This window comes from Biomphalaria glabrata, chromosome 7, assembly GCF_947242115.1.
Source record: "Biomphalaria glabrata chromosome 7, xgBioGlab47.1, whole genome shotgun sequence".
Lineage (NCBI taxonomy): Eukaryota > Metazoa > Mollusca > Gastropoda > Planorbidae > Biomphalaria > Biomphalaria glabrata.
In genome coordinates this window covers 42789148-42815982 of record NC_074717.1, presented here as the reverse complement: position 1 = coordinate 42815982, position 26835 = coordinate 42789148, and the positions used below count along the sequence as shown (strand labels likewise).

General features: G+C 38.4%; 1 protein-coding gene across 8 annotated transcripts in view; it reads right to left on the bottom strand.

Annotated features, from left to right (window-relative positions):
* The window catches only part of LOC129927497 (uncharacterized), a 115615-nt gene that overhangs the window by 9198 nt on the left and 79582 nt on the right, over window positions 1-26835 (bottom strand). For all 8 annotated transcript variants that reach the window (XM_056037065.1, XM_056037066.1, XM_056037063.1 and 5 more), the window contains one exon: window positions 14391-15044. In XM_056037065.1, coding sequence (XP_055893040.1) covers window positions 14391-14936 — 546 coding nt within the window. In that variant the 5' untranslated portion in view covers window positions 14937-15044. The remainder of the gene's footprint in view (window positions 1-14390; window positions 15045-26835) is intronic.

Below are 26835 nucleotides of genomic sequence, written 5' to 3'. Positions count from 1 at the left end.
GAAGTAACGTCTGTATTATATAAGATAAGATAAGATATGCATACATTGCTAAAGTGCATAAGATTACAATATGAACGCTTAGACTCTTTCAGTAGACTGTGTTCAATTCAAGACAATAACACTTTTCATTCTAAAATGTTCAGATTCCCAGGAGAAATCTTTAGTTGAAAGAAAAAAAAGTGAAGAAAACACACACACACACACGTATTTTATTTAGAGAGCCAATTAATCACAAATAACGAAATTTAAAAATAAAAAAAATAACAAGAAAAAGGCAAAAGGGAGAAAACTGTTTTGAAGATGAATTATATGAAATTATTTCCCTTGCGCCATTAGACTAATGACTCAAGCTTGTACACGCCAACTTCTTAGGATCTCTTCAAACTAATTCAATAGACAGAATTTTCATTTATCTTTATTATTTATTATTCTACATCATACGTTTTTATTGAACTTCCGGTCATTTCCCTTGGCTTTCTTACTTTTTGTTTTATTTTCTTTATTACTTCCCTTTTCTATTTCCCGTTTCTAAAATTCCTCAACTCTATCTCTTTTTTTGTTTTTCTTCTCTGTCCTTATCATTTTGAAGGATAATATAAGAGACATGTCTTTGGATTCAGCTCCCCAAAACGACTTGGTAGAGTTTGAGTCACTGGTTAACATGCATGGCTAGATTGATACATGAAAAGCGTAGGACGTAAATGTCTTCTCTTTTGAAGTTAAGTCTCACCTTTACATCATCTGCCTTATAGATCAAAAGGCCGGAAAGGGGAACTTTATAAAATCTTAAGCTGATAAAGTGATTAAAGTAAAATAATTATAGTTGAACTTTAAGTGACTATCATGCCACTCCCACAAGCTTATGAAAACCACCTCGAGGCATCCAATCTTCAACATATGGAATCACTCTCTAGTCTGTCCACTTTGACTTGCTCGAGGCATCCAATCTTCAACATATGGAATCTCTCTCTAGTCTGTCCACTTTGACTTGCTCGAGGCATCCAATCTTCAACATATGGAATCTCTCTCTAGTCTGTCCACTTTGACTTGCTCGAGGCATCCAATCTTCAACATATGGAGTCTCTCTCTAGTCTGTCCACTTTGACTTGCTCGAGGCATCCAATCTTCAACATATGGAGTCTCTCTCTAGTCTGTCCACTTTGACTTGCTCGAGGCATCCAATCTTCAACATATGGAGTCTCTCTCTAGTCTGACCACTTTGACTTGCTCGAGGCATCCAATCTTCAACATATGGAGTCTCTCTCTAGTCTGTCCACTTTGACTTGCTTGAGGCATCCAATCTTCAACATATGGAATCACTCTCTAGTCTGTCCACTTTGACTTGCTCGAGGCATCCAATCTTCAACATATGGAATCTCTCTCTAGTCTGTCCACTTTGACTTGCTCGAGGCATCCAATCTTCAACATATGGAGTCTCTCTCTAGTCTGTCCACTTTGACTTGCTCGAGGCATCCAATCTTCAACATATGGAATCTCTCTCTAGTCTGACCACTTTGACTTGCTCGAGGCATCCAATCTTCAACATATGGAATCACTCTCTAGTCTGTCCACTTTGACTTGCTCGAGGCATCCAATCTTCAACATATGGAATCACTCTCTAGTCTGTCCACTTTGACTTGCTCGAGGCATCCAATCTTCAACATATGGAATCTCTCTCTAGTCTGACCACTTTGACTTGCTCGAGGCATCCAATCTTCAACATATGGAGTCTCTCTCTAGTCTGTCCACTTTGACTTGCTCGAGGCATCCAATCTTCAACATATGGAATCTCTCTCTAGTCTGACCACTTTGACTTGCTCGAGGCATCCAATCTTCAACATATGGAATCTCTCTCTAGTCTGTCCACTTTGACTTGCTCGAGGCATCCAATCTTCAACATATGGAATCTCTCTCTAGTCTGTCCACTTTGATTTGCTCGAGGCATCCAATCTTCAACATATGGAATCTCTCTCTAGTCTGTCCACTTTGACTTGCTTGAGGCATCCAATCTTCAACATATGGAATCACTCTCTAGTCTGTCCACTTTGACTTGCTCGAGGCATCCAATCTTCAGCATATGGAATCACTCTCTAGTCTGTCCACTTTGACTTGCTCGAGGCATCCAATCTTCAACATATGGAATCTCTCTCTAGTCTGTCCACTTTGACTTGCTCGAGGCATCCAATCTTCAACATATGGAATCTCTCTCTAGTCTGTCCACTTTGACTCGCTTGAGGCATCCAATCTTCAACATATGGAATCACTCTCTAGTCTGTCCACTTTGACTTGCTCGAGGCATCCAATCTTCAACATATGGAATCTCTCTCTAGTCTGTCCACTTTGACTTGCTCGAGGCATCCAATCTTCAACATATGGAATCACTCTCTAGTCTGTCCACTTTGACTTGCTCGAGGCATCCAATCTTCAACATATGGAATCTCTCTCTAGTCTGTCCACTTTGACTTGCTCGAGGCATCCAATCTTCAACATATGGAATCTCTCTCTAGTCTGTCCACTTTGACTTGCTTGAGGCATCCAATCTTCAACATATGGAATCACTCTCTAGTCTGTCCACTTTGACTTGCTCGAGGCATCCAATCTTCAGCATATGGAATCACTCTCTAGTCTGTCCACTTTGACTTGCTCGAGGCATCCAATCTTCAACATATGGAATCTCTCTCTAGTCTGTCCACTTTGACTTGCTCGAGGCATCCAATCTTCAACATATGGAATCACTCTCTAGTCTGTCCACTTTGACTTGCTCGAGGCATCCAATCTTCAACATATGGAATCACTCTCTAGTCTGTCCACTTTGACTTGGAGTATCTTTGATTAATAAAGTAAATGAAAAAAAGAAAGATAATTGTTTTCGAGTTTGATTTAGTTAGTGAACTAGATGCGTTTAATTGATAACGAACTGAAACAGTTCTCTCTCTCTCTCTTTCTCCCTCTCTCTTTCTCCCTCTCTCTTTCTCCCTCTTTCTTTCTCCCTCTCTCTGTCTCCCTCTCTCTTTCTCGTTCTCTCTTTCTCCCACTCTCTTTCTCCCTCTCACTTTCTTCCTCTCTCCACCAAATTACAAGTGATAGTTTTACTTTAGACTCCAGTTGTGACCTTTTTTTTTAAAAAAAAATTCTTTCTAAACATTTCAAAGGGGTGAGTGCTTGGTATTTGAAACGCACGTTCAGTAAACATAGCAAGATCAAATGTGACGTCAAAACAACGATTGGTAACAAACCATCCCTCTCTCTCTCTCTCTCTCACACACACACACACACACACACACAGTGGGGTATCAAGATCTTAAGCAAATATGTCAAGCATGCAAGAGGGCACAGATATCGAACACATAACAATCTTCATTTGTAAGCATTGTTCAATAGCGATTAGATTGATTAGTTCAGACAAGAGAAGAACAAAAGTTGATGTGTCCAATAGACCAGGGAGTGCAGTCATGTTCACCCAGTGCTACCCAGTGTTAGATTGATTAGTTCAGACAAGAGAACAACACAAGTTGATGTGTCCAATAGACAAGAGAGTGCAGTCATGTTCACCCAGTGCTACCCAGTGTTAGATTGATTAGTTCAGACAAGAGAACAACACAAGTTGATGTGTCCAATAGACAAGGGAGTGCAGTCATGTTCACCCAGTGCCACCCAGTGTTAGATTGATTAGTTCAGACAAGAGAACAACACAAGCTGATGTGTCCAATAGACAAGAGAGTGCAGTCATGTTCACCCAGTGCTACCCAGTGTTAGATTGATTAGTTCAGACAAGAGAAGAACAAAAGTTGATGTGTCCAATAGACAAGAGAGTGCAATCATGTTCACCCAGTGCTACCCAGTGCTAGATTGATTAGTTCAGACAAGAGAACAACAAAAGTTGATGTGTCCAATAGACAAGAGAGTGCAGTCATGTTCACCCAGTGCTTACCCAGTTGTATACACATAATTAAGTTACGATAAGTGTAGATAGAATGTGTCTAACAGCGAAGAAAGTATTTTACCCACTTCACATACATCTCTCTTGTTCAAAGGTACAAAAATCCAAACAAATACAAGGTTACAAAGACAGTTTGTGTGGAAACACAAACTCAAAATCGGCCGCCGAAGTGGTCCACTCAGGCAGGTAAAAAGGCAGGTTTCAATATTTTCAGAAAGAATATCAGAATGAAATTCTATCAAAGGAAAATGACAGAGAAGAATGGAGAAAGAAGGTTGACAGATCTTGTGATGTGCCCCAACGGTCCAGCAGACCAAGGAATAGGTGAAAGTGAATGTAAAGTTGGATGTAAACCTGGCCTAACTGATGTCTTATAATGACTATCTAATTGGTGTCTTGAGTTAAGAATCCATTAGATAACATTGACAAAACCAATTTAGAAAATTATTTACAATTTCATATCATCATGAAAAACAATAAATTCGAATAAATGTAGAGTTTCAAATCAATATGGAAGACAATTTAAATCAATTACTATTCTTTAAATTTTAAAGTAGAAAGCTTACAATTTAGGGGAATTAAAAACGATGGGATATAGAGCCTCGGACTACTTCCTTTAGTGGGTATCTTACATCTTACAGAGGGGCGTACTTCTTTCAGCGGGCGTCTTACGAATAGTGGAGAACTCTATTTTCATCGCCTTTTCTTTTTTACACTGGCTCCGTTCTGACCAAACCCCCCCCCTCCCCGCCTTCACTTATCCCCCCACCCCGCTCCTGTATTCTTTCTGGCTATCAGACAAGGGGAGAGGATGGAGTAAAATCGAAAGGGTAAAAAAGTGGAAAAAAAAGTGTGTGTGTGTGTGGGGGGGGTATAATGGGGCCCAGACACGAAGCTTAGCTGTAGTGGTACCAAATCAGATGGATTGGAAGACCTTGTTAACCCTTCCCTCACTGGCGCTAGTAATGATGAAGCGCGTCTCGTTTAAAAAGAGGGGGGTTGCGTTCCCAGTTCCCTATCTGGAGTTGTTTTATTTATGTCTCCGACGTGCCGGCTTGCTTCCCCTTATTTTTAATTAACTCTTTTTTTTTTCAAATTTAATTAGCCTCACTCTTGACGTCAATCTGAAATTAAACCAATAAAAGATATTACTACTAAAGTCTACTACATTTATTTCATTTATCACAAGTTGATTCTGTTTATATTATAAAGAAAGTTATATTTAGTCCTGTTAACAAAAGGAAGTTATTCAAGTTATTGGAAGTTTAATTAGTTAAAATATATTACGCCTAAAGAGGTTTAGTTGTCTACCAAAAGTATAGTGCCATCATGCATCGTCAGCTAACAACAGTAGCCCTACCTATAGATAAAATCTAAATTTCCTTTTTTTTTTAAATTGAATATGTATATTTTATTTTAAAAAATATATATTGTTGAGTTTGTGGCATTGGGTAGATGTCCTGTCCTAGATCCGTAGCTACATTTATATATTACGAGCACGCTACCAGCGGATACTTCATAGCCCCAACAATCTGGCCAACCGTAAGATTGAAAGTAGTGTCGAACAAAAAATATTTTTGAAAAAGAGAAAAATAAAATAAACGTAAAATAAAGAATACTAATACAAGTTCCTTAAGGCATTTCTTTAAGTTCTTAATTGCAAATTGACAAGTAAAACTTATTTCCCCTTGTCTATCGCTTCTAATTCAATTCATTCCTTGTAATGCTTCAACATTGCAAGGAGTCTCCACATTGAGCTTTGCAGAATCCATCTCTTTTGTTAACAGTCTTATAATTAGTTTACAAAGCAACGCCGTGTTTCAGCTTTTTAAAAAACGTTTTTCACAACATTTTTATATAGTGTCAGAGATCCCTATGTCCAGTCTAGGTATAATATATATAGGTCTGTGATTGCACATTATTGATTCAAAAATAAATAAGCAATTATAAACCTAACGATATAGAAAAATATATTTTTTACCAACAAGCTGTTACAAAGATCTTTATCAGGGAAAAATAAAATGTTAAAATAGAGACACGGATCATTAGACAGGTCTAAATATGAATCTATATACATATACACATGATGGCATATAGTGATGTATTTCCAACCATGGGTTTATAAAAAAAAAAAAAACAGACCAAGAATAAAGAATATCTATGTAAGCAGGTGCCTCGAACAGCTTATCATGTAGGTGTATTGGGCGAGTATGACTAAAATTCTATGTGTTTAGAGTTTAGTGTGATGCCAATCACTGGATGTCGCTCACCGTCTTGCCAACTACTCTTCACCGCTGTCCCTAACATCTATTCTGCTACACTGCGAACAAAGAGTGTCTCAGACTCAAGACTGCCATCTAACGACTGAAGATTGATACTTTAGAGACTGTCAGACAGGGACTGTCACAGATTCGGACTTTTACAGACTCGGACTTTCACAGACTCGGACTGTCACAGACTCGGACTGTCACAGACTCGGACTGCCACAGACTCGGACTGTCACAGATTCGGACTGTCACACTCGGACTGTCACAGACTCGGACTGTCACAGACTCGGACTGTCACAGACTCGGACTGTCACAGACTCGGACTGTCACAGACTCGGACTGTCACAGACTCGGACTGTCACAGACTCGGACTGTCACAGACTCGGACTGTCACAGACTCGGACTGTCACAGACTCGGACTGTCACAGACTCGGACTGTCACAGACTCGGACTGTCACCGACTCGGACTGTCACCGACTCGGACTTTCACAGACTCGGACTTTCACAGACTCGGACTTTCACAGACTCGGACTTTCACAGACTCGGACTGTCACCGACTCGAACTGTCACAGACTCGGACTGTCACAGACTCGGACTTTCACAGACTCGGACTTTCACAGACTCGGACTGTCACCGACTCGGACTGTCACAGACTCGGACTGTCACAGACTCGGACTGTCACCGACTCGGACTGTCACAGACTCGGTCTGTCACCGACTCGGACTGTCACCGACTCGGACTGTCACAGACTCGGACTGTCACAGACTCGGACTGTCACTTTAAAGGAACAACCCTAATATGACTAACAACTGGATGAAGCGCTGTTCTATTTATTCCTAACCAAACAACATATAATGCTGTCACTAATTAAAGCATTTCTTTTTACCCTGGTCCCTTAGAAATACATCTCACATGTTGTCACTGGCAAACAACTCACACCTCATGGAGCCAAGATCGCGAGCCAGCCTCGGCGACTTGCTGCCAATGTTTGTATGTGTCGTTCACCAGAAAAAACATCTAGCACGCGACACACGCCCTTTCTTACACTACATGTCACTGTGTCTCAAATGCCCCAAAACTCTACTCAATATAGACCCTAACCCTAACGCCTAAACAAACGCTACTAAATTTTCTGTGTCTGCCTCGACAAATGTGTATCAAGTCTCACTACAAGGTATAAATCTAAGTGTCACACTATTCCTACCCTTGGTCTGTACTCAGTCAAGTCTGTCGGTGAGCCGTGAAAATACATTTGCAACTAATTCACCTTACACGCACAATTCTGTGACAAACTGTATCGCCGCTATCTGAACAAGCTCTTGATAATATTTACTTGATACATGATAGTTTTAAAAGGCAAGATATTTTCATACAAATCTTGGCCATTTAATCTTTTGTTTTGAGCCCTTTTTTAAAAAAAGAACAAAACAACACGGAAAGACAAAGGCGTATCCCTAGGCACCAAAATCAATCTGAAGAGCTCTTTGGGCGAATCTTGGACGCTATCTGAAGAACGTGTATCAAGGAGCTTCTTTAGTCACAAAAGAAAAGATCGTCTCCCGAGACTTAAAACGCCAAAGAAAAGATCGTCTCCCGAGACTTAAAACGCCAAAGAAAAGATCGTCTCCCGAGACTTAAAACGCCAAAGAATCTGAAGAACGAGAGAGGAAGATCTTAGCCATGGGATCGATATGAGAGTGAAATGGAGAAAGACGGTTGACGGATCATGCGTAATGCCCCAAACGGTTCAGCAGACTAAGGGGTGGTGAACATAATGAAAAGGTGGTGAAATCATACCCATACCATCTGAGTCTATTCTCTCAGTTATCTCCCTAAGATCTATGAATATTCTCCACAACATGGTCTCGCTAAATGTAAAATGATTTATTCAATTTGTCTTGACCAGTCGCTTGGCCAATCTTCCAATGAGCCGGTCCAACTCTCCAGGGCCAACTCAGGATGGCCACTTGCTTAACTAACCTTTCCCATGAAACGGTCAGGACTCTTCAGGGTCAACGCAGATTGGCTCATTGTCCGAAATCATCAAATCACCAGACAAGCTCGTCATTTGATCTTCTGGGTAATTTGGACTTTGGTCAGCAGAATTTATAGAGTCCAGTTTAGAGGTTCTTGCCAAGCACGCACGTAACTTGATCAGGCCAATTACTAGCTCAACTTAAAAGGTAATGACAGTGCGTGATCATCTATGTCCTGGCCAGGGGACTGAACTACCTCATCTTAATAGAAAGTATGACATTAGTTGTTGTTGTTTTTTTAAATACTTAAGCACGAAGCAAAAAGTCTACTTGGCAATCACACCTGAGCATGCACAAATCCTAGGATATTTTCCACTTGTAAAAAACATTTCAAACATTAAAATGGCATCTCTAATATCACAAAATTGAAGACTCCAATAAATAACCAGGTTGTCTCCCTGTCCCCTGATACAAGAAATAAACAAGAAAAACAGTTTTAAAAATACCCAGGAAAAAAACAAAGCTTTAAATAAATCTAATTCACTTAAGTTTGGATCAGTCATGTAATTATGGGTTGAATTGACCGAGCCATAATAAATCAGTGCGATTAGAAATATTTTTAATTGGAGAAATGAGTTTCATTATAATAAAAACATACGAAAAATAAAATCAAGAAAATGAAACGAGAATGGACGAGACTTTGAAATAAATAGGGAAAAAATGCCATCAAATATTAAAAACAAAATCTGTACTACCATCGTAGTAATAAAGACATTGGATATGGCAGTGTTTAAAAGTTTGCATTATATCACATGTTTTTAAAAGCAAAGTTAGTCAATAGTCACGTACTGTGTACAGTGGATAAAAAACGAACTAAAGATTTGCTGCCAAAATAAAACGCTACTTAGATATCATGTGATTAAATCAGTTATTGGTCTTGTTTTCAATCTTAGAAGTTTTTTTTTTATATTAATCTATCGTTAATTAAATAAAAGAAGAAATGCCAATGACACGAAAACAAAATTAAAATTTTCTTTATGGACTTTATTTTCAGATTAGATTCCAATGGGCGCTTGAGAAAGATGACTTTTATCACTTTTATAGAACTTGTAGTTTGAAAGGATACGACAAACTCACATGAAATGTTGACATTCATTTACCATTTGTGGTCTGACTATTTACTGAATTGAATTTTAAGATACCGAATATTTCAGATTAAAGAAATGTTTGCGTTCATGGGAATGATACGTATTTGTTTCAATGTTAAGACCTCGTCTGCTCTGTTTAATGCCATACTATTATTTTTGTTATGAACACATATTTCATTTAAACCAGTGGTTCTCAAACTTTTTCCTAAACGGAACAATTCGCACGTTCTAAGTAATTAACGGAATATTCGCTTTTTTTTTTACAGAGATTAATTCACGCGGTGGTGTGCTAGTTCATTATTCCAGCATTTCGTAGAACACCTATTTAGAACAGTTTGGGAAACACCTATTTAGAACAGTTTGGGAAACACCTATTTAGAACAGTTTGGGAAACACCTATTTAGAACAGTTTGGGAAGCACTGTTTAAAACGAGAGCATCGATTTCGAGCAGTTAATCACAAATAACCTAATTTGGCAGCCAGTTTTCGTAGAAATGGACAACTGCTTGGACTAATGAGATTCATGTTGGCACCTGCCTTCATTAGCTCAGAACATGAACGTAAAGTCTGTCACTTTAATAAAAGTTCGCTTCTAGAAAAAAAGAATGAAAGTTCACTTGATCTGAGGGCGTAAAATTCTAGTAAGACCACTCTGAAGTTTGCCCCCAAGTTGTTTGACATTTGTTGACTTGTAGTATCGTACTGCTGGTTGACTAAACGCTGTAAGCGTTTTATATTTTAACGAATACATTTTGAAATAACTTAATTTTGTTCACAAAAGGAAGTTATTCAAGTTATTAGAAGTTTTATTAGTTAAGATATATTACTCCCTACAATTGTTTAGTTGTCTACCAGCAGTTTGGTGCTACAAGTCAACGGCCGGTAACACCATCATGCCAATGTGTTCATATGACATTTCAAGCCCCGCTTGCATTCCCTGTATCCCATAACTTTAGGTCAACCCCTATCATTGGTGCTGACCTTTGGGAGACTCAATAGATCTATTTGCTGGACTATCACGTGACATTGAGCAGACAGGCAAGATCGTCTCACTACGAGCTCCGGTGTTTGAATTTGGTTGTTGGACATTGGAAGCTGGCATGTGTGGACATCATCGGTCAACTTTCTCCCCATGTTGTCAGGAGAGTCTATCAGTTTGAGGATCGTGCTTGATCACACTGTCCAAGGGGCGTTCGATTTTTCTCTCTAGGAACGAGAACACATCGTTTTCCTGCGAAGTCTTTCTTGAACTTTTGACTTGTGTCAGCCAAATGACGAATTTGTTTGGCCTAAACATCACGATTAATATCTCTGCAAATATTACATTTGGCTTAATTCTCGTTGACCTTATTTTTTTGTTAATCTTTTGAAAACAAAATTGTTGCTAGTATATCTTTTCTGAATACCATAAGAACTATCTAAGAGAAACTATCATTAAATTATACTATAACTTGCGAGGTGTCGCAGCAAACTGAAGAATACGGTCTACTTCTATATGTGACGTGATTTCCTCAATTAGCTTTGCTTTCAAGTATATATGTAACATCTTATAGGTATAATTTTGGTGAAGCGATTGCTAATTTAAATAATAAAAGAAAAAATTGTCGGATTGTGGCAAAAACCTTCTGTCTTGTGATTAGAACTCATTTTTTTTTCTAATTAAAATATCTGAATCTTTCAAATTGTAATGAAAACATTTTATCAATCCGCCTTACGATAATTTTTGTGTATTTGTAAGTACGAATGTATGTACTAATATATTAGATTTCCCTTTAGAACTAATGTATATTAAATTATTAGAGTTAAATTTTTTAAATAGGCAATGGGTCTAATTTTCTTTTTCATGCAGTTATTGGCTAACATTAATTTCCGCGAACCCTGGACAAAAAATATATTTCTGTGTGTCTCATGAGAAGAATTTAAAATTTATTCTACATCTATGTACCGTTTGTTTTCTTGCTTCGCTTAGTCTTTGCATTTTTTTTAAAGATAACTTCTACCTCCCATGAAGTATAGCACCCCTTTCAGATATTGTGTAAACTGTCATCTGTTTCTAGGGCAGCCCCCACAATCTCGAGAGAACCTCTGTCCTAAGTAGTACGCAAGACCAGGGTTGTGAAACGCTACTCTAAAACCATTAAACTTAAATTATTCAAAGAATGCTGTGACATTTTAATTTATAATCCCTTGAACCTGATTGACACCAGGTGCAAACGACAAGTGCCGCCCCACCCCTCATTAATGTTAAAACTCCCGCTTTTTTATATGCAGGCAGTGGGAACCTTGGTTAAGAGAGTTATCCCTCTTTGCTCTATAAATATCTCCTTTTTTTTTTACCATATAACGTGAGTTTGGTTTCAATACTTAACAATTCGAATAAAACACTAAGAAAGAGCTCACAGTGTTTACTTTTTAAAGTTTAACAATGTTACAGAGTGTGTCTATTATCTTATAATTAAAATAGGTACTCACTAATTAGTAGGAATTTAGAAATGTCAAATGCGTATAGTTTGCTTAAAAAAATAAAAGGATCTGATAGGCAAGAAAACATATCTAGATTTGAGGTTAAATATCTAGTCGCACATTATCTGGATATTTGAATTCAATGATTCCCTATAAGTAATAATCTAATTTAATTTTTTCCTTAATATAGAGTTCTAGATATAAAGAGAGAGAGAGAGAGAGTGAAAGAAAGAGTAGGAAAGAAAGAATAAAAAAGAAGAGGAAAAGCAAGAAATAAAGAAAAAAGAGAAAGAAAGAGAGTTAAAGAAAGAGATACAGAAAGAAAGACAGAGAAAGAAATAGAGATACAAAAAAAAAAAAGGCAGATTAGGGAATTGTAGATATTAGCACAGAAAAAAAAAATGCGTTAAAGAAAGAGAGAGAGAGAGAGAACAGTATTTTAGAGAGGCATTTGAAGTAAACGAGACTTCTTCTACAGACAGGGGGGAAGAAAGAGAGGAAGAGAGAGAAAGAGAGAGAGAGAGAGAGAGAGAGAGAGAGAGAGAGAGAGAGAGATTGTTCCAAGAACTCTTATGTCAGACATCACATAATGAGACCAGCCTTCCCAAATCTCTTTAAAATTTACAATTTTCTATTGACTTAGATTTATATTGACCCTACTACACCATTCATTCATCCACTGCTATGCTAAAGTAAAATTCAAACGCGCCCAGGCACTACTGTGTTTTAACAGAGGACGTCTACATGACGGTAGCTATCTATCACGTGCTACCCAACCACCCCTGGCAGAGATATAAAAGTCCGAATTCGTTTAGTTCACTTCTGCTTTATGGCGCAAGGAGTCCAACGGAATAGCAGGCGTGTACGTTTTCCGGCCGGAACCTGTTCACATTTCAAGAGTTATGGGCCTTTCTTTTTTTTTGTCCAGTTAATTTGAAGAGTTGACATTTTTATCAGGCGCAAAGTTAATGACTCTATTGAGAGGCAGTAAACAATGACTACCTCACAGCAGGTTAGGTGGCTAAGACTGGCGTAAGGGAGGGGGTTGACGAAACCTTCTGGAAAATATTAAATTACTATTAGAGACTTGCGTTGTATTTGTCTGTCGTTCTGTCTGTCTGGAACTTATTTTGTACTCTTCATTTCTCTCACCTTCCCATTTTCCGATCAGTTTAATCAAGTCTTCAATAAATTTCAGCCCATGGTAAAAACTTCCTACCACAAACAAGCAAAATAAAATATAGTTTTATATTAACAAAAGAGGCTTATCTAATTGGGAATAACTCCACATTTACAGCTTCATACATCAATACTGTAAGATTTATTTCCCCTTTTCGATTTCAAACAAAATTAATTAAATCTACTATTTCATTAGCTAATTTATGATTTTTTGACAGATTCATGTTTCGATCGGAACACAGAATAATTGTGACAAGTTTCAGCTTGATCCGAGGACGGGATGTTGAAGAAATAACGTGTTCGAAATTCGTACCAGCCAGACAGGCTAAGTGATTTGATACAAGCTTGGTAATAAAAGTATATAGCCTTACTTACAACTTCTAAATTAAAAAGACAACAAGATTACAAAGACAGTTTGTGTGGAAACACAAAGTCAAAATCAGCAGCCCGAAGTGGTAAAAAGGCAGGTTTTTATTTTTTCAGAAAGAATATCAGAATTAAATTAATTCAAAGGCAAATGACAAAGAAGAATGGAGAAAGAAGGTTGACCGATCTTATGTGGTGCCCCAACGGTTCAGCAGGCAAGGGATAGGTGAAAAGGAAGGTGAAGTTAGATGTGAACCTGGCCTAAATGATGTCATATAATAATTATCTAATTGATCTAATTGTTTTGCAAAGGCTCAATCTCTTATTCAAAGCCTCAAGAAAAAAAAAATTCCGTAAGAAAAAACATACTCCTTTAGTTAAGTCATCTATGTCATTGGTGTAGAGTTGCAGTTCACTCCATAATATGAAAAAACTACTTATTATTTGTTGTTTAAATTATCCACTTATATGCATAGTAAATAGATTTTTTTCTCTTTAAAAAAAAAAGTGAACATTTGTTTTTGTAAATGTAGTAGCTAGTATGACAGAACTTACATAACTTTTTTGTTAAAAAAAAAATTGGAAAAAAAAACCTAAAACCGTTTACATATACGAGTTAGTAATATGGTAAGATATCTTCTTCTTTACTGAATAGCATCCCGTGTTTGCTATTATTAATAGTGAATAGTTGTAAAAATGGTGTATTTGTATGAAAAAACTGCTTGCATAGTTGATTTAAAAAATTATAATTTTCGCTTTCAGAAAAGAAAATAGAAGTTCTAAGGTCTAAATTATCATGATGTCGGATTTTTAATATCTTTTCTAGTTTTTGAGATCTGAACGCGACGGGCTGACAGACAAACCCCACAATACAAATGGTGTCTTTTCCCCTTTTGGAGGCCGCTAAAAAAGACAAGACCATGTCAAGAAGTAAAACCTTTTCCCATGGGGATTAGTGTCTAGTTTTCCTGAGGATGAACTGATCGATAATTCTACGCTGTTTCACGTTTTTCAAGTAATGGTGAAATTATTTCTAGATGATCATAATTACCTTTGTTCCTAGTCGAATGTGCACAGGTACATCCAATTTAGGAATGGTAGTCAACATATACTCCTGGAAAACACCGATACGTGTATAAAAGTTGCCCATATCCCAGCATCCTTCAATGTTATCAAAGTCTACGCCTAGCCTCTTTAGAAAATGAACACTCTTCGGATCGAATGCTATCTGGTGGGGGCGATTGAACAGGGCGTGCTTGTTGAGCTCCTCGTATACGATGATCTGGCTCGCCCTACCTGTCCGGGCCGCCACCAGCAAGGAGGTGACGCCGATGGGCCCGGCGCCGACGATGACCACGGAGATCCTAGCGTGTCGCCGCCTCAGGCTGTCCACCAGAGTCTTCGTACAGACGAAGCAGGTGACGATCAGGGCGGAGATGATGATCTGGTGAAGCACCAGGGCAGACTCCAGCACCACCGCTGTGCCGCTCATGTCACCGTACTGCTGCTCCTCCTGCTGTCGGCAGGTCAACATACTCACAAGATGCTCGTTCAGGGGCACCCGATAGAACATGGAGCGGAAGGGGAGAGAAGTCATGGGTCCCCCTGCCTCTCAGCGGGCCGCTCATGGGTGCTGCATTTCCGGTGACGTCATGTCCGCTCTGAGCGTGCCACTTTATTTTCTACGTCCTCGACATGAACTCATCTGCAAAAAAATAATAATAATAATAAAATGGTAAGAGCTAAATTAGGCAACATGTGTATGTAAACCTTTAAAGTCTCTGGTGTAAATTTGTATGCTGTATGTCTTTCACCACATTATTAACGTAATAAAAGTAGATATATTCTATTCAAAAAAAAAAAAAAAAAAAAAAAAAAAAAAAAAAAAAAAAAAAAATTTGTAGATACAGTACATGCACAATAAAGAGAACACAATGTTTAAATATTACAATGAAAATTTAACAGAAGTACTGAATGCCATATCTACAAAATCAAATGAATGAGTTATTTTAATCTTTAATCAAGCTTCACGTTTGTAGGATGGAGCTGGTTGGCTGATGTACTTCCATATCCTGTCTATAATTCAGATCAGCATGAATAAAACTGATGGCTTTTGGAAATGAGTATTACCTTGTCCGAAAAGCACTAAACGACCCCCTTTACTAGCTTACCACATTAGCCTAACCTAAGTTACTTCGATTAAAGATGTATATACAGTAGGTAAAAAATTTTAAACTATAGACACAGATTATGAAATACTTCTTAATGATCTCTTGTGGACCGCTTTTGGACAGACCAAGCTAAATCTTGAAGATGCTCTTCCCTAAGACTCCGGACATTGATTACTCCAGCTAAGGCACTGCTTCCGTCACAAATCACACGATGACAAACAGGAAAGATAATAAAGCGCCGCGCGCTGGACACACCCACCCTTGATTTTATAACCCTCTATGCACTACATTTAAGGTCGTAAATCAGGCCAGTAGAACAAGCCACTGGTCAGAACTGGACATTATTATTTGGCTGGGTAGAGGTAGTGATTGTCAATGTGTAATTTTTATTTTATCTATATTATAAATAACAGACCTGTTTAATTTTTAACAGGAGATAATTAGGTCATACACGTATCCAGGTGTCAATGCAGTCGTGCATGATAATTAAAAAGTTAAAGTCTTTGGTTTACGTGGCTTATTCATGCAACCTGCTTCATGCCCTAATAGCACTAGGGAAGGAGCACATGTAAGAATGTTTCTTGGCATATGGAATTAATGTGCCTTTTTCTTTGTGTTTTTGTGAGAATTTCATTAAGTTGTGTTTTTGTGAGTATTTCAGTAGGTTGTGTTTTTGTTGGTATTTCATTAGGTTGTGTTTTTGGCTTGTTTGACGTGTTATCTCTACTTTATGTAGAGATTTCACTAATTGTTACTCGAGCCAAATGTAAATATTCAGTTTTTATAAGTCTCAGGGGAGTCGTAGTGACTGATTGGGAAAACACTTGGCTTCCGAATTGGGGGTCCCGGGTTTGAATCCTGGTGAAGACTGGGATTTTCTTTTTCGAGATCTGTCAGGGCGCATCCAAAAGTGAGTCCACAAAGCTCTAATGGGTATCTGACTATAGTTGGGAAAAGTAAAGGCGGTTGGTCACTGTGCTGGCCACATGACACCCTCTTTAGCCGTGGGCCACAGACACATATGACCTTTACATCAACTGCCCCATAGACCACTAGGTCTGAAAGGGGAACCTTCCTTACTATAAGTCTTTTCAAGTTTCTTTAGGTTTGGAGACGAGGGGGTCCCAAACAGAGGATGCATATTCTAATACTGGTATAACCAATGTTAATTAACTTTTTAATCTGTTTTATTTGTAAAAAAAAATCGTTGTCTTTCTATTGTAATACAAAGTTAAGTAAAGAAGCGAAAATATATTTCCTTTTTTTAAAAAAAATGTGTTGATCTCAGGACACAAGGAATCAGACTCCAGGGGGCATAATTCTAGGTTTCGTGCTGTTTTTATGAGCTTTTTTTTTTTTTTTTTTGTTGTTTTTTAAGAAACAAAAATCTGTCTCCATCCTGATTGCGTTATTAATCTCACAGCATTGCTTCCTGGGGAACCCAGAAACACGCTGCTTTATTGTATAGCAGCGTCTTGAAGAAAGATTTGGATCTAAATCTTTTTTTTTTAAAGAAGAGAATTAAAAGTAAAAAAGAAAAAGATGAAATGAGAGAAGACTTTACATTGAATAACTGCTGTGTCCAAGGGGGACATTGGAGATGATTTCGATAGAAGAAGGTGGTCAAGAAATAAGGTTATTGGACAGAGTTACAGTAGTCAACATTTGTCATGGTAACAGTAATCAACAAGTACTATTTTCTTTTGACAGAGTGACATTGGTCAATAAATAAAGCTATATTGACAGAGTGACATTGGTCAATAAATAAAGCTATATTGACAGAGTGACAGTGGTCAATAAATAAAGCTATATTGACAGAGTGACAGTGGTCAATAAATAAAGCTATATTGACAGAGTGACAGTGGTCAATAAATAAAGCTATACTGACAGAGTGACAGTGGTCAATAAATAAAGCTATATTGACAGAGTGACAGTGGTCAATAAATAAAGCTATATTGACAGAGTGACAGTGGTCAATAAATAAAGCTATATTGACAGAGTGACAGTGGTCAATAAATAAAGCTATATTGACAGAGTGTCAGTGGTCAATAAATAAAGCTATATTGACAGAGTGACAGTGGTCAATAAATAAAGCTATAATGACAGAGTGACAGTGGTCAATAAATAAAGCTATATTGACAGAGTGACAGTGGTCAATAATATTGACAGATAACGTTGTTCATTAGATTGGACAAATGACAGACGTCAGTAAATAACGTTATCTGACAAATTAAAATGGTCAATAAATTAGATTATTTGACAGCGACAGTTTTCAATAAATAGCCTACAGTTATTTGAACACTGAACCAAATCTAAATGACTGTTCTCAATGCGCTTGCTGCCATATAGAAATAAAAATATTTTAGCACTGACTCTTTCTCTCACTCATTGTTTACTAGAGGTCACGTGTGTTTTTAAGCATGGTTATAAAATATACACATTTATAACACATTTAGATCCTAGTATAGGTTTTGTAACTTTATATCCTTATATATAAAGGCACATTCCTCGTCCCATATGCTAGGACAAATTTGTACAAATACCCCTTCTTCCCTAGCTCTATTAGAGCATGGAATGGGTTGCCTGAGCTAGCCAGGAAAACCAGTGACTTGGCAGAATTTAAGTCATTGGTTAATATGCATGACTGAATGCATGACGCTTAGGACGTAATCATCTTCTTTTTTGAAGTAACGTCTGTATTATATAAGATAAGGTAGGATTATCGCCATAACAAAAAGCTTAACTCCTATACTTTCTCTGTCTGAGGAAAATTCATAAGGTGCATTGGTCTGACCACACACCATTTACTGAAATCCGACAGTTCTCTAACATGAGCAGTTTCTACGCCACAGTAAAAAAAAAAAAGTCCCGATTTCGATGGGCGGGACACCTAGTCCGCATGCCTGACAATTGTCTTCCCAAACGACTTCTGTACGGGAATCTGTGTGCATGAAATATATATGTATACTTTATATATAAAACTTTATATGTAAACTAAACAAAAGTCTAGGGCGTATATACAAAGACGAACTTTTCAAAGAGACTGTCTTACTGTACAAGTCAGACTGGTGAAGTAGACTCCAGACTTACATTCTAATCCTAATGCTTTTTTTCTCACAAACCATCTACGCTACTTGTCCAGACTCAAATGGAACCTCAGCAAAATATATTGGTTATTACATAAACTTTAATAGCTAGAATATTGAAGAATCGAAGATAGCTAATTAACTAAAGAAACTTTATTAAAACACCCCCATGTGAATGGGAAGCCTCGGGGGTGGAGTGAAATTGATAGCTAGTAAAAAAAAAATCTGTGAAAATGTCCTTGGGAGGAAAAAAAATCAACAGTTGCGTCACTGGATAAATTAAAAGAAATAGTCCATAAGATAAAAATCAATACCCATATGACGTCATCAAAATTAGAGCTCGTCCCCGCCATGTTTCTCAGCGCAGCTAGGCTCTTAAGATTGTTATGCATCAAAGACAGTCGGCTGGATAGAAAAATTGAAGCGAGGTTTTAAGCGTGGTCGGTTGGGGGCGGGGGGGGGAGATAATGTTAACTACCAGTGCCATCGAGAGCGGATGACGTCATACTGTCATACTTGTCAACGCTGGCAGCTAGCATAAAGAGATAATTGAATGTGTCACTTTGATTAAGACACTGGTTGACCTTTTCAATTGATAGAAAAACATACCGATGTTAAAAAATATTTACAAAACAATAATAAAAAAAAAAGATGTAACTCATTTTGTTGTCCAAACGATACGATCCAGAAAACAAAAACTCTTTCTCAAGACAGATCTGTTTTTAGGAAAGCAATTACAGGATAGAAGACTTAAAAGTATGGCAGCAATTAGTCATTAAACACTGAACCATAATCTTCAAATACAAAATAAAAAATTTATGAAATACTCAGAAAGATACAAAGATAAAGGCACATTCCTAGATCCATATGATAGGACAAAGTTGTGCAAATGCTCCTTCTTTCTTAGTGCTATTAGAACATGGAAGGAACTAATTAAATAAAAAAAACTAAAAGCTATTCAAGAAATAAAGGAATTTCGGGAAACAATTTAAATTTCCAATAAAACATCTGACTTGAGGGTCAGAATCATTGGTTCACACGACAGCCGCTATTTCTCTAAATCTTCTAGACGTTAATTGATAAATCTTTTTGAAATGAAAAATTAAAGGAAAAAAAAATACATTTAAATCTGACACTTATTTCGACATTAATTTTTAAATAAGATTCGTCGGAAAAACAGTTTGATTGTATTCGTCATATCTTTTTACCTCGCAATGTAAAATGTTTGTTTGTTTGTTTGTTTGTAAAATGTTTTACATGTTTCGGATGTTCCTTCAGAGTTGAAGATAATTACTTCCTAGTCCAAACCTCCCGCAGGACGACGGGGGATGGAAGCGGGCAGGGTTTGAACTCTGGACCATCGATAAATCTGAACGACAGTCCAGCGCGCAAACCGCACGACCAGGCAGCAATCATTTAAAATAAACCAAAGTCTTTCTGTACTCTTACATTCAAGGCCCTAATAGACCATTAACTATTACTCTATCATTGACAAATAAGGAGAATTAAAGTACTGTTAATAAAACGCCTATTTCTTTAATTTGAAAATGGTCGAGACGAGAATGTATAAATTTATGAAATTTTTATGTTTACTTTATCACATTGTTATATTATTTTTAAAATTGCGAACCTTCCACGAAGAAAAACAATGACGTTCTGAATACAATTTATTTTCTGAATACAATTTGTTTTATGAATAAAAGTATTTTCTGAATACAAGCATGAGTTTTCACTCGAATATTTAGACTAGGTATCGTAGATTAAGTCAATTTAACTGTAGGTTGCTATACAGTTGGCTTGGGTGTCAAATCAACATATATTGACGTTGGAGGTATTACATTATTTTTCGTTGACGACCGGGGCGTTATCACACATTGAAAACATGATCTGACGACTTCTACCATATCATCAAATGCCAACGTAGATGAAGATGTAGAATTCCGTGTTGCACGTGTCAGACTTCAAGGACAAGTGTGGCAACGGAGAGGACTCAGCATATCTACAAAACTGAAAGTCTACAGTGCTGTAGAGCTCACTTCACTCTTATATGTATCAGAGTCCTGGTCCTTATATTGACGCCACATCAAAAAGCTAAACTCCTTTCATGTACGCTTAGAAAAATTGATAAGGTGCATTGGTCTGACCACATACCAGATAGTGAAATCCTACTGTTGTCCAATATAAACAGTAAAAAGGTCCCAATTCTGATGGGTGGAACACGTAGTCCACAGGCCAGATATTCGCTATCCCAAACTACTTCTGTACGGGGAGCTGCATGCAGGAAAGCGCTCAAAAGGAGTCAATACAGGCGCTACAAAGACACCCTTTAGAGCTCCTTCAAGGAGTGTGATATTGACATTCACGGCTGGGAAGCACAAGCTCACGATCGCTCCTCAAGGCGTGAAGCTGTGAGAGTCGTAGTCACGAGATATGATGAAGTAAAGAAAGTTGCAAGTGAAAGAGCGACGAAGCAACAAAAAGCTGAGAGAAGAAACAGACCTATCAGCAACTGACCAAACCTACCCAAGCTAGGTATGCGGCCGGCTTTTTTAAAGCGAGGATTGGACATGACAGTCATCTTCGTGTTTGTAGGAAATGAGAAATATGGTCATCGACAACACAGGAGGAGCCATATATATCTGATGACTTCTACGCTAAATCATCCTAATTTGACCACTGGGGCTCTAAATCATCCTACTTTGACTACTGAGCTCTAAATCATCCTACTTTGACTACTGAGGCTCTAAATCATCCTACTTTGACTACGGAGGCGCTAAATCATCCTACGTGACTACTGGGGCAGTAAATCATCCTACTTTGACTACGGAAGCGCTAAATCATCCTACTTAGATTACTGGGGCTCTAAATAATCCTACTTTGACTACGGAGGCGCTAAATCATCCTACTTTGACTACGGAGGCGCTAAATCATCCTACTTTGACTACGGAGGCGCTAAATCATCCTACTTTGACTACGGAGGCACTAAATCATCCTACTTTGACTACGGAGGCGCTAAATCATCCTACTTTGACTTCTACAGCGCTAAATTAGCTTTGCTAGTAGCATGTGTTCTTATTTTAATCCCATGTCATGAAAAAACGCGGTGAAAGTGGGAATACACCAAACTAAACAGGAAATGATACAATAGAGACTAACCCAGAAGACGTTTCGAGGCATTATCTCCGCAAACTAAAAGTTCAACACTCATGTAAAGTCTGGAACAACGTCTGTTTACCTGCTGCTAGCACCTGCGTTCTTCTGGTGAGATTCTTTTAGGTTCAGCCAGCCACCCTACGTAAACAAAGGTCTAATTTCTGCACATGATACCCCTACAGCTCACGGCAATGTTGATGATTTGTGAAAAGAGGGAGGGTGCCGGGAGCGTGCGTGCGAATGAATGAGTTTGGCTTTACGTAAGAGAGTTGTTTTTTTTTTTGTTTTTTTTACGTAAGAGAGGTACAACTACGTCTAGGTTTTTAAACTCAAGACTTTTGGCTGGATTCAAAACGTAAAATTGAATTTTAATACACAAAGCAAGTTCTTGTGGTCAAACAAGGGACCAAACTAGAAGTGGTTTTAAAGATCATCCTAAAGATTTCTACAATATTAGTTTTACCATGGCAAAACGTGTTTTTTTTTTACACATAAGATTGAAAGATTAATTGAGGCGCGGTGGTTGAGTTGTAAAGCGCTTGGCTTCCTAACCAGGGGCCCCGGGTTCGAATCTTGGTGAAGACAGTGGTTATTAATTTCGGGATCTTTTGGGCATTTTAGCGTCCACCCAGCTCTAATGGGTACCTGACTTTGATAAAAATAAAAGGCGGTTAGTTGTTGTGCTGGCCACATGACACCCTTGTTAACCCTGGACGACAGCAACAGATGACCTTTAGATCTGTCCCGTAGACCGCCTGGTCTTTCACTTAACTTTTACTTAAAAAGGTTAATATATTAAGAATTATTATTATTTGCTTTTTGCAATAATAAATTGTATACTTATAGTAGAGGAATCTAGGCAACGAACTAGATAAAGCTTTTCATAAAGTTGGCATGTCAAGTAACCTTATTCATAATGTTGTCATTATCGAATAATTTTGTTCAGAACGTTGTCCATTTCAAATAATCCATTAGGTGATTGTTAATATGCAAAATATTTATAGGCAATATATTTTATTCATTCTGTATGCATAATCTACAACTATGCTAACGATTTCAATTTCTGTGCGAAATTCTTGAATATTTTTAAGTATCGTATCCCTTGAATGATACTTTAAAAGATGATGGCATTTTAAATCCAGATGAACAAATCAACAAATGACAAGGTAATCCGATGTTTGATGGGGGAGAAGTCTGACGAAGTTATTTCCCTTTCAGCACAGAAGGGGGCTCTATCGAATAATTAGTCGTAACAGCTTACGTGTTGAGGGAATTAACCTCAGACAGAAAACAGGCGTTCATTTCCTCCAGCGCCACGGGTCGTGGTTGTTCAGGTCGTGGTTGATCAGGTCGTGGTTGTTCAGGTCGTGGTTGTTCAGGTCGTGGTTGATCAGGTCGTGGTTGATCAGGTCGTGGTTGTTCAGGTCGTGGTTGTTCAGGTCGTGGTTGATCAGGTCGTGGTTGTTCAGGTCGTGGTTGATCAGGTCGTGGTTGATCAGGTCGTGGTTGATCAGGTCGTGGTTGTTCAGGTCGTGGTTGTTCAGGTCGTGGTTGATCAGGTCGTGGTTGTTCAGGTCGTGGTTGATCAGGTCGTGGTTGATCAGGTCGTGGTTGATCAGGTCGTGGTTGTTCAGGTCGTGGGTGTTCAGGTCGTGGTTGATCAGGTCGTGGTTGTTCAGGTCGTGGTTGATCAGGTCGTGGTTGATCAGGTCGTGGTTGTTCAGGTCGTGGGTGTTCAGGTCGTGGTTGATCAGGTCGTGGTTGTTCAGGTCGTGGTTGTTCAGGTCGTGGTTGTTCAGGTCGTGGTTGTTCAGGTCGTGGTTGTTCAGGTCGTGGTTGTTCAGGTCGTGGTTGTTCAGGTCGTGGTTGTTCAGGTCGTGGTTGTTCAGGTCGTGGTTGTTCAGGTCGTGGTTGTTCAGGTCGTGGTTGTTCAGGTCGTGGTTGTTCAGGTCGTGGGTGTTCAGGTCGTGGTTGATCAGGTCGTGGTTGATCAGGTCGTGGTTGTTCAGGTCGTGGTTGTTCAGGTCGTGGTTGATCAGGTCGTGGTTGATCAGGTCGTGGTTGATCAGGTCGTGGTTGATCAGGTCGTGGTTGATCAGGTCGTGGTTGTTCAGGTCGTGGTTGATCAGGTCGTGGTTGATCAGGTCGTGGTTGATCAGGTCAGCGGAGAAAAACCAAGTTGACAGGCCAAAGTCAAGGGCTCAATTATGACGAGGACAAAGCTAGTAATATTAATGTACATTGACAACCCATCCTGTTATGTACATAGTTCGTCCATCGCGGTTCGATGATGACCACTTTGTCATCCAGGGGGGCTGAGGGCTTTGCACTGGGGTTTTAAATGTTATTTAAATGTATAGAATGTAAATGTATAATGCCAACACGTAGTGCTTATACGAATTTGTATGTCATGCCACATCATGTTTATATGAATGTATATTGCCAAAACATCATGTTAATATGAATTTCCAATACAAAAATGTTACATGGATGTATATTGTCAGCACATCATGTTATATGAATCAGAGACAGAGTTAATTCACTATGTAATTATTTTTTTTGCTGATGCTGATTTTGTTTTTATATATACAGAAATATCCTTTGTCAAGATATAGTTATTGGCTAATAGCCATAAAGTTTATCATTAGGCAGTAAGAACTGACAATAGATTGACAAATATAGACCTAAGAAGTGTTTATGAGTAGATGTCGAGATGACATTGGTAATCATTCTTTGATAAGATTTGTAGATCCCACTGGTTCTATATCAGAATTAGCCTATCGCCGTAAAGTAATGATTTCTTATTCTGGGTCAGAATGACATATCTTGAGAGTTTTAGTGCCCCTCTCCACCCCTCCCCCCAGTTCTAAGCATGATCAAAAAAACTCCCCGCCCCCGCCCAAGTTCTGAGCATGATCATATATACCCCCCCTTCCCCCCCCCCCCCCCCCCCCCAAGTTCTGAGCATGATCAGATAATCTTTTCCTTTTTTTTTTCTCTTTCTCTCATCTCAATAGCCTCCAATTGTAAAAAGAAAGAGTTAGTCAAGTGAAACCGTCTGGAGGTGTTTTTCTACCTGCTTTGAATGTTTTCAATCTTCATCTACGTCATTATTTCTACATTATGACGTCATGTTCCTCAGTTTGTGGTGGCTAAGGAGTAAACGACAGCAACGTGTTTTACGACATTGTGCTAGTGTGTTTTACGACATTGTGCTAGTGAGTTTACGACATTGTGTTGGTGTGTTTTACGACATTGTGTTGGTGAGTTTACGACATTGTGTTGGTGTGTTTTACGACATTGTGTTGGTGAGTTTACGACATTGTGTTGGTGTGTTTTACGACATTGTGTTAGTGAGTTTACGACATTGTGTTGGTGAGTTTACGACATTGTGTTGGTGTGTTTTACGACATTGTGTTGGTGTGTTTTACGACATTGTGCTAGTGAGTTTACGACATTGTGTTGGTGTGTTTTACGACATTGTGTTGGTGAGTTTACGACATTGTGTTGGTGTGTTTTACGACATTGTGTTGGTGTGTTTTACGACATTGTGCTAGTGAGTTTACGACATTGTGTTGGTGTGTTTTACGACATTGTGTTGGTGAGTTTACGACATTGTGTTGGTGTGTTTTACGACATTGTGTTAGTGAGTTTACGACATTGTGTTGGTGAGTTTACGACATTGTGTTAGTGAGTTTACGACATTGTGTTGGTGAGTTTACGACATTGTGTTGGTGAGTTTACGACATTGTGTTGGTGTGTTTTACGACATTGTGTTGGTGTGTTTTACGACATTGTGTTGGTGTGTTTTACGACATTGTGTTGGTGAGTTTACGACATTGTGTTAGTGAGTTTACGACATTGTGTTGGTGTGTTTACGACATTGTGTTGGTGTGTTTTACGACATTGTGTTGGTGTGTTTTACGACATTGTGTTGGTGTGTTTTACGACATTGTGTTGGTGAGTTTTACGACATTGTGTTGGTGTGTTTTACGACATTGTGTTGGTGTGTTTTACGACATTGTGTTAGTGTGTTTTACGACATTGTGTTGGTGTGTTTTACGACATTGTGTTGGTGAGTTTACGACATTGTGTTGGTGTGTTTTACGACATTGTGTTGGTGTGTTTTACGACATTGTGTTGGTGAGTTTACGACATTGAGTTAGTGTGTTTACGACATTGTGTTGGTGAGTTTACGACATTGTGTTGGTGAGTTTACGACATTGTGTTGGTGAGTTTACGACATTGTGTTGGTGAGTTTACGACATTGTGTTGGTGTGTTTTACGACATTGTGTTGGTGAGTTTTACGACATTGTGTTGGTGTGTTTTACGACATTGTGTTGGTGAGTTTACGACATTGTGTTGGTGAGTTTACGACATTGTGTTGGTGAGTTTTACGACATTGTGTTGGTGTGTTTTACGACATTGTGTTGGTGAGTTTACGACATTGTGTTGGTGAGTTTACGACATTGAGTTAGTGAGTTTACGACATTGTGTTGGTGAGTTTACGACATTGTGTTGGTGAGTTTACGACATTGTGTTGGTGAGTTTACGACATTGTGTTAGTGAGTTTACGACATTGTGTTAGTGAGTTTACGACATTGTGTTAGTGAGTTTACGACATTGTGTTAGTGAGTTTACGACATTGTGTTGGTGAGTTTACGACATTGTGTTAGTGAGTTTACGACATTGTGTTAGTGAGTTTACGACATTGTGTTGGTGAGTTTACGACATTGTGTTGGTGAGTTTACGACATTGTGTTGGTGAGTTTACGACATTGTGTTGGTGAGTTTACGACATTGTGTTGGTGAGTTTACGACATTGTGTTGGTGAGTTTACGACATTGTGTTGGTGAGTTTACGACATTGTGTTGGTGAGTTTACGACATTGTGTTGGTGAGTTTACGACATTGTGTTAGTGAGTTTACGACATTGTGTTGGTGAGTTTACGACATTGTGTTGGTGAGTTTACGACATTGTGTTGGTGAGTTTACGACATTGTGTTAGTGAGTTTACGACATTGTGTTAGTGAGTTTACGACATTGTGTTAGTGAGTTTACGACATTGTGTTAGTGAGTTTACGACA